The 13,754-nt window shown below is 32.9% G+C and overlaps 1 protein-coding gene across 1 annotated transcript in view; it reads right to left on the reverse strand.

Moving 5' to 3' along the window:
• Positions 1-1,140: 1,140 nt before the first annotated feature.
• Positions 1,141-13,754, reverse strand: part of LOC107838820 (protein MULTIPLE CHLOROPLAST DIVISION SITE 1) — a 33,389-nt gene continuing 20,775 nt past the window's right edge. Inside the window, exon 4 of the mRNA XM_016682039.2 lies at positions 1,141-1,498. Coding sequence (XP_016537525.1) covers positions 1,298-1,498 — 201 coding nt within the window. The 3' untranslated portion in view covers positions 1,141-1,297. The remainder of the gene's footprint in view (positions 1,499-13,754) is intronic.

A 13,754-nucleotide genomic window follows, 5' to 3' on the forward strand; every position in this document is an offset into this window, starting at 1 on the left:
AATATTTTTTCAATTGCAAAAATAATTAATCTAATTGTATAAATTAAGAAGAATATTAGTATTATTTAATGATATAATGACAAATGAATAGTGACGTGTATGGAAGCTGCCATTTTAAGGTTTTTTTTCTTCTCTCACGCACCTTAGGAAGGTGAATACACCTTCTCTGCCACATCACCTTCTAAGGTGAAAATAGTATTACTATTTTATAGTTTAGGTGTGTAATAGGCCACTAGTATAATTTAAGTGTGATTTCAACTTTTCGGGTATAATTTGGGGTGAAAACAATACCTTTTCCCTTAAAAATTGAGGATACAAAGGCTTATGTTGAAAAAATTTAGAATTTCATCATTTAACCCAAGTTACCAAAATATATATATATATATATATATATATATATATATATATATTAGAACTGTCAATATAGGTCGGCCCAACCCAGCCCACACGAACTTTGAGTTTGAAGGGCCAAGCCGGGCTATAGCCCATCATTTTGATGGGCCAAAAAACACCAAGCCCATGGCCTGCAGCCTAGCCCACTTTTTAAAAATAATATTTTATAATTTAATTTTAGAATGTTAATAAACATAAATATTACCAGATAATATTACATAGTGTTAATACTTGTTAATCAAGTCTCCAACACCCCAAAAAATACTCCTAATAGCGAAATTAAATAACTTTTGACATAATATCCTTCAAACCAAATAAAAATACTTATAAGAAATCTAAATAATTTCATGTATTTGACTTACGGGCTAGCCCAACCCATATTACTCAAGCCCCACAGTCCACGGGCTTATCCAGACCGGGCTAAAATGTCCTATTCTTAAATGGACTGCAAAAACTAAAGTCCAACTCCATCAAATTACAGGCTGGGTCATGCCCCGCCCATATTGACGGCTCTAATATATATAACTAAGGGAGATAAGTGTAATATTTCAAACCACAAGGAAACTTGGTGTTATTAAAACAGGCCAGAGGGGAGGTTTCTGAAACTATCCCATTACTAATATGTGCACCAATTTCATGGTGACATGCCCATTTTTCAGAAAATGTCTCAAAGCTGAGTCGAGTGAATAGGCAAACGTCACAATGTTGAAGTCTAGAAATGAAACAAAAGGTAGACATTCGGTACACTTGGCAGAAAAGGAAAAAACTTCTATTTACAGTCTCATTTCTGATGCTGTTGGAACCCAGCAATGTCAACTGAAAACATGACTATCAGGTCGTCTTCACTCAAACTGGGCCCTTACCCAATTTCTAACAGAATTTACAAAATACTAACGAAACAAACCTAAGGTTTCTCCATTTCTTCAGAACTATGACTGCTGACAAATGAATCACAAGCACCCTCTGATTCTGAACATATGGAACCCATTTGCCGGTTATTTGGGCCTTGATCGAACTGCTCCTCTGTCTTCAATCGTGTTTTGAAAGGCCTCTCAAAATCTTTTGCAGCCCCAGGATCCATGACTAGTTTACCAAGTTTCTGCTCCTGTAACAATAACATCAAGGGCTTTCATGCCATTAACCAATTATGGGAAGAAAGTGAAACCTAAAATTGGTCAGACTGCAAGTGACATCCAGCATAATTCATGCACACACATTCTAATGTATACAAGGAGAAATTAATACATACCATTAACAATTGATGCATAACATGGAAAAATACATTAACTGTGGACAAGTTATACTCTATAGCCACCTATGTGGTCTTCTAATTGGGTGATGGAAAGAAACTCAGGTTAAATATGAGCCTTGAACTTAGAAATGGGAAGAAGCTGAGATTTTGGGAGTACACATGGTTGGGACACGGGCCTCTGAGAGACCAATTTCCTAACAAGAAGCTGAAACTATTGCACAGTGCAGGAACAATGGGAACAGAATCTGAAATTCGGAAACAATGGCAGAACTGTGAACTGGACAAAGTGGAATGGGAAGGTGAGAACTATGAACTAGATGATCTGACCACACTGTTATGGATGCTGGAAAAAGTGGAACGGGAAGGTGAGAAGCAAGACAACTATTTGAGGCAATAGCACGGGAGATATTTAGTGAAGAGAGAACATAAAAGTTCAGGAAAAGAAGCCAACAAGAAATAGACAGCTAAACACCTTGGCCATCAGTTTGGAAAGACAAGCACCAGCAAAGCTCTTAATGTGCAAGCCTTACATGATGCACACTTGACACAACATGAATTGTGAAGAAAAGGTTTTACATATGCAACAGATGCTATAAGAGCTGTAAGGATATGGAAGACACAACCCACAAGTTCCTACACTGAACAGCAGCAAGAGAAATATGGAACATGTTCTTGATCCGAAGGAGAAGTAAGTCATTAACCGTATCCAAAAAAGAGGGTATTGATCTGAACCAACTGAAAAGAAGAAGGGAATTCCAGCAGAAAGGCTGTCCTTTTTGCTGTAGATACATCATCTAGTTGATGCTAATGTGAATAAAGTTTCAGTTAACTTTTCCAAAAACAAGAACGAAGAAAGAAAAGTATTTCAACTACTCCTTAGTCCCAAACAAGAAATGAATAGAGGGGAGGGATATTTCCAATGTAAGAGAAATGCAGTATCCTGAGGTGGAGTTCAACTACTAGATTCAATTGGGAAGTTCCCAGACTTGCTCAACTTTTGAAAGATTCAGAAACCTGACTCAATGAAAAAGCCAGGATTGCAATACATGGTATTGACAGAAGAACGGAAACTTCGCTGTAAAGGCATGCTATAAGTTTCTTAACTCGGGGGGGAGGGAGGGGTATGGCTCTTCCAGTTGACCAAATAACTCACGGAGTGTAAAGTGCCGTAGAAAGTTTGTGGTTGCAGGCTCATGATGCATGTAGGCTAATATATTAACCTACGGAGGAGAAGTTATGTTATGGAGAAGGTGCTTCATGTGTATCAGTGACGTAGAGTGCACCAGCCATCTTTTTTGTCCTGCCCAGTGGCTGGTCAGATGTGGGCGCTGTTTTCCAATCCCTTCAAGATAAGCACGGTTATGCCATCCACAAGTAAGGACCTACAAATCTGTTGGAGTTCTAGGGGTACTGACAAAGCTCGTAGGAAGATTTGGAGCACCATCCCTGCCAGAATATGCTGGAGTACATGGAAAGAACAAAATGCCAGGTGTTTTGAGGGAAAGACAGACAGAATATGTTGCAGTATCAGTTTCAGAAAAGGAATATACTGGACTATATGAAAGTGCTTATATATGAAAGTGCTTATGGCTTTTGGTGTCATCTACAGGATGTCAAGAATCTATATATATATAAAGGAGAAACATAGAGGAGGTGATGTGGCACCACTCTATGATCTCCATTGGCATTTATCTTTTTTCTCCTTTTTTTGACATTTTTTCCTTCATTCTTTTCTTTTATCAATTTGTTTGATAAATAAAAAGATCTATTGCATTCATTATATCTAATTACATTTCACGAGTTACAAAAAACCTACATCCATTTGCATTCTCTATTAAATATTCTCTTTAAGTAACATGTCTTTTCAACTTTCTTTATCTAATTTTTATGACTTGAACAACCTCTATATATGTACAGTGATTTATTTGGAGGACAATATTGAATTTTGTAGCCATGGTTGGACGTAAAAGAAGAAAATTGAGGTTGTAAGATTTTAGTATATGTATTTTTGGGCATTAGACATCTTTCTTTTTCTGTTTTTTGAGCTTAAATTGATTTGAAATTATTTGAGTTGTACTTGATATTTTAGATTTATAATCATTTGATAATCTTAACAATTTGTTTTGTGTCTTTTCATATATTTGTGATGGTATGATCATTTCTTTCTTTTCATGTATTTACAAGTACAGTGATTTACTCGGAGGATAATATTGAATTTTGTAGCCATGATTGAACGCAAAAGAAGAAAATTGAGGTTGTAAGTTTTTAGTATGTGTGTTTTTGGGCATTAGGCATCTTTCTTTTTCAGTTTCTTGAGCTTAAATTGGTTTAAAATTATTTGAGTTGTGCTTGATATTTTAGATTTACAATCATTTGCTAATCTTAACAAATCGCGGTGTCTATAGTGCACCGGACTGCCCTTTTTTTATGGTCATTTCTTTCTTTTTATGTATTAACAACTATACATACTTTAATGTATGGCATAGGAACAACTGGTAAGAAGTTGTCATTCTTATTATTGAGTACTAATATTGTTAGCTTTATGCCATGAAAAATGTTGATGTGTAGTACTCCTGTCAGGCCTAAAGCAATATATCATGTGGCTCTAACGACAAAATAAATTAATGACAACAGATAGATTGAGCAAGTGGGGAGTGCGAGTAGAGAAAGGATGTGTTTTATGCAAAACACGGGATGAAGACAGAAACAACCTGTTTACTCATTGTAATTTTGCCAGAATGTTATGAAATACGCTACTATATGATTGCAATTTTTAAACTCTTATGGGAACAAGTCCTAACATTAAAGATGATCAACAACACTAAAGGAAGGTCAAAGTAAGCCAAAATCTTTAGAATATTTTATGCTCTATATACATATGTCATCCCCTTTCCCTAAGCCTCCAGCAATATAGATTTTCTTAGTATTTGTTTGATAATAGCATAGGAGTTATTAGAAATCGAGAGGTCTGAAGGTGTTTTGCTTTATGCTTTACATTATATTTGTATTGAAATTTATCATGAGTAGCAATATACAAAATCATGGAAGGACCAATTTAATTATTGAACCTCAATTTGGTGTAAAGAACTATAGAATTTCACTTTCTCGAATAGTGAATATTTTTCACCTTCAATTTTAAGGTTGCGGACTCAAATCCACCATGGAAGCAAAAAGGTGAGAGATTTTAGAAAAAAATAAAAAGAAATTTATTTTACTTTTACTCTTGCTATCTAAGTTAATCACTCAAATACTACTCCATCTTAGTGTTACTTCAGTCATAGCTTTTAGACTAACACTAATTTTTCTTTCTTATTACTCCCTCCGTTTCATTTTAGTTGGCCCTTATTGACTCGACACACCCCTTAAGAAATTATTTAATAGAGGTTTATTTTACTAAAATAACCCTATTAATTATGCATTGAAAATATGAATTTGAGTAAATGCACTTTGTTTAGTTATTTAATGTTGAAGGTAATATTGGAAGAACATAATAAAATCCTCTTGATTTCATCAAAGGAACAACTAAACTGAAACAAATATTTCTAGAAAGAAGGCCAGCTAAAATGAAACTGAGGGAGTATTTTTCATGTGGTAGTTTAGGCTATCGAAAAATTGTACATTAAGATCAAATGTCAAAGCTAGCTTTTATGAAAAGTGATGCGACACATTTTTCGGTTAAGAAAAGCTAGCCTTAATTTATATTTTATGTGTAAAAAATAGTCAAAAGTCACTCCTTTTAACTCTCTTTATTATGTTAAACGTGTTATGTTTATAATTTTTTTTTATCTCTCTTAATTTTTGTTGAATTTTCAACAGTCCATTTAATTATAATTTTAGTAGATATATACAGATTGGAGTCATGTCTAACACTTTCATCATAAGGATGAAACCTTGCAAAAGAAAAAAATAGTTTCGAGCCTTTTCTTTTTTGAAAAACGCATTTTAATTAATCTCAACATTTTCGGTATCTATTTTATGATTACAAAAATGTGTAAAATCGTATCAACTGAAGAGAGAGAGAATCGATGACACAACGTCTATGGACGGATATTTTTACATGTTCACATTTGAATATTTTTAATGTAAAAATAATTTTCTAAATAATTTGTAGAAATTGAGGTTAAAATCAATTTATTTCATTCATCTTTACGTCTTAAATATTAAAATTACACGTTACAGCAATTCTAAAAGTCACGTTCTTAATCTGATACATGTTGTCTCTTTTTTTAATTCTTTTTGGTGCAAAATTCTTTTTTCTTACTCTAGCTAGCTAGAACTTTAACTACTATCAATTATTTAAAATTAATACACTTAATAATATTGATGCCATTAAAATTTCTTAATGCACATTACTCATCTTTTGCAACTACTCAATGTTCATTACCTTATTTAGTACCTATAATTATTATACAAATTTAATTACTTCAAATAATAACATATAATCAATGCAGACCCAATATGCGATCAAAGAAAGATGCTTGAGACAGAGGAGTTATAATCCAAAATGCAATACAGTGTGGTGTGACACCTCTCCTGGTCTATTTTCTTTTTCTTCCTTTTTAGTGTTTTCCTTTTTTATTCCATTCATGTTCTACCTTTTAAAAAAAGATCTAAAAGTCGCCACTAATTCTAACAAAAATGCCATCCTTTTTTTATTTTCAAGCACAAATTCTTTTCTTCCTATTTAAACTAAATAAATCATTTCACATAAAACTTTTGAAAAGTGCTTTTTAAAACAGTTTGGATGTACTTAAATACATTACAAAGAGTTATTTTAATAATGTAATTGTTTTGACAATCTTTCATATATCAAAGGAGAAGAAAATTTTCGTTTTAAGAAGTTTTGATTTGTTTCATTGGCTCCATAAAATATACAAACTGAATTTTTTTGAAAGTGGACGAAAATGATAAAATAAATAGTTGTTGACTGATCTATAGTTCTCGCAAAAAGCATTTTTTTCCATATCTAACACACTCTTGAATCGTGATATCCCCTTTAAGTCCATAAAAAAATGTGTTCGTCTTTTTTCTGATGTCATTCAGTTCTCATGAGTTTTCCTCTTATAAATTTTAAATTAATATTAATGATGATCTATATAATATTTTTTTTCCTGAAAAACTATGATGGTATTAGTGAATTAGCAACGAAATTAGGTGATTAGTGTCATGTATTCATTTTCTCACTAATTTTAATATTTTTATCGCAACAAGAGAGATGGGTTGATAAAACTTAGATATTGCACAAAAGCTAGTGAAACAATAAAGCACTAGAAGTATAGTATCTCTTTCTCCCCCTGTCAACAACCGGACAAAGGCTCTTAACTAAGTTTTGTTTCTTCCCCAAAACATTAAAATTTGAATGAAAAAATCGAATAGGAATTTTGAGAGGTTATGATTCAATTTACATATTCCTTCTACATTTATGTAAATTTACTTATATATATACATATATATATATATATAAAACAACAACAACAACAACATACCCAGTGTATTCCCACAAAGTGGAGTCTGGGGAGGTTAAGATGTATGCAGTCCATACCGCTACCTCCGAAGAAGTAGAGAGTCTGTTTTCGATAGACCCCCGGATATATATATATATATCAAATGGAGGACTACTTTTTTTTTTCAAGTATTCTTGAACTTTCATTTGTTTTTGTTTAAATTTAATTTTTTATTATTAAAAATGTAATTTCACTCAATTTCTTATTGCCGCGCGAAGCACGGTTGTGTTTCTTAGTGAAGATAGAATGTTACAACATCATAAATCCTTGTAAGTTTAGGACTATTCACTACTGAAATCCTACTTTTTTTTGCTTTTGTACAGAAGGATTCCCGACATTTATAACATCTTCACACCAAGCTTGCTGCTAAGCTTTTTCTCCAATATACCAGATTAGTCTTGAACAAATATTCATTGTTGAAAACACCTCAAACTCTTGTTTTTAGCGATTTTTAATAATATTGAAAATTATTTACAATTATAATAACTAACTAGGAAAAATATTAGAGAGAGAGAGATTTGGTTGGAAAGGATAAAAAACACTAATAACTCTACAATACAAAGATCCAAAATTGACAAATGATTTTTTCACTATTTGAAAATAAAATGCTTATTGAATAAAGCTATAATTATAGCTAAATATTTAAAACTTAGGATGATTTAATCATAGGGATTTGAATAAACAAAACTAAATTATTTCATTTAATATTGAATGAATATAAGTAAATCCTTGAATTAATATTAAGGAATTCAACCAATTCTTTTCAAAACTCATCATACAAGTAAAATTATTTGTCAAGATGACAAAATTCCTAAAGTTATATTAATTTGTTTTCATAGGGTGGGGCTAAGATCTACGTACACTCTATCCTCCCCAAGCCCCACTTCGTGTACTACGCTGGGTATATTGTTGTATATTAATTTGATTTGGTAAAAAGAACATTGACGGTGAAACCAAGCAAAAAATAGGACATAGTAGATAATAATATAATATTAAGAGTCAAATTAGTAAAAATTCAAATTTGAAGAATGAGGATGAAATAGCACACGACAAAATGTATTGTGCATTGGTTGTGATTTTTTTTGCATTCAATACAATAAATGACAATGTCTCACCATATTCTTTTTGCATATTAATTTATTCGTCGTAAATCGCAAATCTTAAGACTAGATATGCGCCTAATATCTAGGAGCTTAACTCATTAACAATTTCATTAATTAGATAGGAATTTAACGAGTGTAATAAGCTCTAATTCTATCTCTTTATGTTTTATGAACATACCAATTTTTCATAGTAATTTGAATAAATTGATCTCCTTTTCTTTTTCGTTGTCTATTTGAGCTATGTATTCCCAATTTAATTTGATACGGGAGCCAAACACTTCTACAAAAAGAAAAAAAGAAACACTATTAAGTTTAAGCTTTTGTACTGTTTTAAAAAGAACATAATGTTATGATATTAATGTATATGAGTTGCAGTGAATGTCTATCAAGATCTATCAAGATCTACTTGATATCTATTGGGATTTGAAGTATCTGTCTTTTACTCAGATACTATGAGTAAATTTTTCCTATAAATAAAAGGGTTTCCTTCACTGTAAATCATCCTCAAGAGAAATAACAATTACTCTCTCTATTCTCTCTACTTTTCTTTTTTATTGTTTTATAACACGTCAAGAAATATACTAAACTGAGTTCTCATCTCTTTGTGGCTGAACAAAATAATGATTTGTCGATGAAAAATCACGAGAATCGACCTACTGGATCTGCACCATTCCCTGAGGTGAATGATGTGCATGCTCACCATGCTAGGCATGGAAAAAGTCGCGGCCCTGGACGTGGTCGTGGATGTGGTTGTGGATGTGATCGTGATCGTGGTCGTGGTGACCAAGAAAGAAAACCTATTCCGGGTGTTAATCATTCATCGAACAAAAAGAAAAAGAATGAGAAACGTGAAGCAATTACTTGTTTCCGATATGATGGAAAAGGACATTCTTCACGTGATTGTCGTGCTCTCAAGCACTTGGTTGATCTTTATCAAGCATCACTAAAGAAGAGAGAAATCCCGAGGCTAACTTTCTCTCTGAAAACGATGTTGACATCATAAGCTTGGATGTAGCAGATTTTTTCGAGCACCCTGAAGGAAAGATTGATCACTTGATTGGTGATGGTTCCGTAAACATGGAAGAATGAATGATTTTAATTTTTTTTTATTGTTGATAAGAGTTAATAAATAAAAAAATCATGTAAAAGTAGTTGTTTGCATGAGTATTAGTTTTTTATTAGTATTGATTAGTTTAATTATATTATTGTTGTCCATTATTGAATTGAATTGAATTTCAATTTTACCATTATTTATTGAAAAAAAAAAGGGGAAAGAAAACAACGGTACAATTAATATTCATCTTCAAAGACGCCTAACAACAACAATGATATTAATATTAGTAGCTGTAATAATGATGGTGCTGCCGGCGCCACCACCGTCAAGTAAAATATGTTCAAGATTAACATATGACATTTCTAATCCTAATAATATATATTTTTGCTTGTTGGGTCAAATATCCTTGCATTGGGTTTAGATTATCTTGGGCGTCCTTAATTCTAAGTGTTTTTGGTGATGAGAAAAAGAACTGATCTGATAAAGTGATCATTTTTTTTAGCAAATTAGTCTTCAAGATGCCTTTCTGTAAATTCCCTTTTACCTCTGTGATCTTAGACATTTGTACAATTAACTAGCATATCAGTTACACGAATAAGGACACATATTATAATATTTAGATAAAATGTTCTCTGCTTTCATTTTTTTAGTTATTATTATTTCATTTTATTATTATTATCATTATGGATTTAACTAACTATATTTACTGTCATTGTAAAATACTACGTCTATTACGTAACTAATTACTTAATAAAAGATAATTAATAATTATTAATGATTTTCACTTTGTGCAAAGATATATTTGTTTTATTTTGTGTATATTCTTATTTGAAGATATGGATAATTTTCAAAGTAAGTTGTCCAATTATGAAGATATTTGTTTGATTGATTCTGGCACTACACAAACGATATTCAAGGACAAGAAATATTTCTCTCATCTAAACATGGGCAAGATTAATTTTACTACAATTTCTAGTAGTGCTAATTTGATTAAAGGCTTCGAAAAAGCCATAATCTTGCCCAAGGAAACTAAACTCATCATAAATAATGTTATGTTTTCTCCTAAGTCTCGGAGAAACTTAATGAATTTTAAAGATATCCATAAAAATAATTATCATATCAAGACAATTGATGAAATGAATCTTGAATATCTTGGTATCACAAAGAATATCTCTGGGCAGACATGTGTTATAGAAAAGTTACCTGTTTTATCTTCTGGCCTGTACTGGACAAAGATTTGTGCAATTGAGGCACATTCTATAGTAAAACGGAAGTTTACTAATTCCAATACTTTCGTACTTTGGCATGATCGTTTGGGATATCCTAGATCTATAATGATGAGACGAATCATAGAAAATTTAAATAGGCACCCATTAAAGAACTTGAAGGTTCTTTCGAATGCTGAATTTTCATGCAATGCTTGTTATAAAGGCAAGCTGATTGTGAGGCCATCACCAACAAAAGTTGGGATTGAATTCCCCGCGTTCTTGAAACGCATACATGGGAATATTTATGGACCCATTCACCCACCTAGTGGATCGTTTAGATACTTTATGGTCCTAATAGATGCTTCGTCTAGATGGTCTCATGTGTGCCTATTGTCATATCGCAACTTGGCATTTGCAAAATTGTTGGAAAAATAATACGATTACGGGCACAGTTTCCCGATAATCAAATTAAGTCTATTCTCCTTGATAATACTGCAGAATTTTCATCTCAAGCATTTAATGACTATTGCTTATCGATTGGGATAAGAGTGGAACATCTTGTACCCCATGTTCACACTCAAAATGGCCTTGCCGAGTCATTAATTAAACGTCTGCAATTGATAGCAAGTCCATTGCTTATGAAAACTAAGTTGCCCACTTCTATTTGGGGTCATGCAATTTTGCATGCTGCAACACTTGTTCGTCTTAAACCAACAAATTATCATAAATTTTCTCCATTGCAATTGATTTTGGGCCAAGATCCTAATATATCTCATTTGAGAATCTTTGGATGCGGTGTATATGTGCCTATAGCACCACCAAATCGCACTAAGATGGGCCCCAAAGAAGGTTAGGAATTTATGTTGGGTTTGAATCACCCTCCATTATTCGCTATCTTGAACCATTAACGGGAGACATGTTCACTGCTCGATTTGCAGATTGTCGGTTTGATGAGATAGTTTTTTCAAAATTAGGGGGAAAAAATAGTGACATCAAAAGAGAAAATTTGTGGAAAAACTCATCATTATCTCATCTTGATCCACGTGCTTCTATTTGTGAACAAGAAGTACAAAAGATTATTCATCTGCAGAAAATTGCAAATCAAATGCCAGACGCATTTACAGATTTGAAAAGGATCACTAAATCACATATTCCTACAGAGAATGTCCCAATTCGAATTGATTTTCCTAAAGGGCCATCCACTAGTGTCATAGCTAATGAATCTAAAGCACACTTGAAGCGTGATAGATCATTAGGTTCTAAGGATCAAAATCCTAGAAAAAGAAAAACAAATGATCAAGATGACACTACGAAAGATCCTCATATGGAAGTTCAAGATTTGAGCAATGTTAATATTCCTAAAGGAATTAATGAGCCTGAGACTCAAGAAAATGAGGAACTATCTATAAATTCAAGTGATGTTGAAACTAATTTGAATCTATCTGAAATAGTAGTGGATTATGTCTTTACATATAATGTTGCAACAAAAATCATGCAAGATAGTGAGGATTTTGAACCTCGATCTGTTACAGAATGTCAACAAAGAAATGACTGGCCAAAATGGCAAGAAGCAATTCAATCTGAATTGAATTCAATTGTCAAACGTGAAGTTTTTGGACCTATAGCTCAAACACCTAATGATGTTAAGCCTTTTGGCTATAAATAGGTCTTTGTGCGAAAAAGAAATGAGAAAAATGAAATACAAAGGTATAAAGCACGCCTTGTTGCACAAGAATTTTCACAACGGCCTGTATCAATTATGACGAGACATATTCACCAGTTATGGATGCAATAACATTGCGTTATCTTATTAGTTTCACTGTGCATGAGAAACTTGAAATGCATTTGATGGATGCAGTAACAACCTATCTATATGGATCACTTGATAATGAGATATACATGAAAATTCCCAAAGGATTTAAAATGCCGAAAGCATATAGTTCAAAGCCTCATGAAATGTATTCCATTAGATTGCAAAGATCATTGTATGGTTTGAAGCAATCTGAACGCATGTGGTATAACCGTCTTAGTGAATATTTATCTAAGGAAGGTTATACGAATAATGAAATTTGCCCATGTGTTTTCATAAAGAAAACAACGTCGGAGTTTGTTATACTTGTTGTCTATGTCGATGACATAAACCTTATTGGAACTTCAATAGGGCTTCAAAAGGCAATTGATTACCTAAAGAAAGAATTTGAGCTGAAATATCTCGGAAAGACAAAGTTAAGTTTGCAAATTAAGCATTTGACAAACGGTATCTTTGGCCATCAATCTGCCTACACAGAAAAGGTGTTGAAACGATTTTATATGAATGGAGCACATTCATTAAGTACTCCGATGGTTGTTCGATCACTTGATGTGAATAAAGATCTATTCCGACCTCAAGAAAAGAATGAGGAACTCCTTGGTCCTGAAATGTCATATCTTAGTGCAATTGGTGCACTAATATATCTTGCAAATACTACAAGGCCTGATACAGCCTTTTCAGTTAATTTGTTAGCAAGGTATAGTTCTGCTCCTACTAAGAGACATTGGAATGGGATCAAACACATATTATGGTATCTAAAAGGGACTACCGATATGGGCTTATTTTATTCTAAAGATTGCAGTTCCGATCTTGTTGGCTATGCTGATGATGGGTACTTATCTGACCCGCATAAAGCTCGATCTCAACAGGCTACGTGTTCATACGTGGAGGTACTGTCATATCTTGGAGATCAACAAAACAGTCTATCGTAGCCACTTCATCGAACCATGCTGAGATTATAGCTATTCATGAAGTAAGCCGAGAGTGAGTGTGGTTGAGGTCCACAATACATCTCATTTGAGAAAAATGTGGCTTGAAATATGACAAAGTACGTACGATTTTATATGAAGATAATGCAACATGTATAGCACAACTTAAAGGAGGATTCATAAAAAGAGATAAAACGAAGCACATTTCGCCAAAGCTCTTCTATACATATGAGCTCCAAAAAAATGGTGATATTAATGTATAACAGATTCGTTCAAGTGACAATGTGGCTGATTTATTCACCAAGTCTCTTCCAACTGCAACTTTCAAGAAGATGGTGCACAAGATCGAAATGCAAAGATTCAAGGATGTTCTTATTAGGGGGAGTTAATACGCGTAGTACTCTTTTTTCCTTACGAGGTTTTGTCCCACTGGATTTTCCTTGTAAGGTTTTTAATAAGGCAGTCTATATGCGTATTGTTAGACATTCAAGGAAGGAGTGT

Source organism: Capsicum annuum, chromosome 8, assembly GCF_002878395.1.
Source record: "Capsicum annuum cultivar UCD-10X-F1 chromosome 8, UCD10Xv1.1, whole genome shotgun sequence".
NCBI classification, from domain to species: Eukaryota; Viridiplantae; Streptophyta; class Magnoliopsida; order Solanales; family Solanaceae; genus Capsicum; species Capsicum annuum.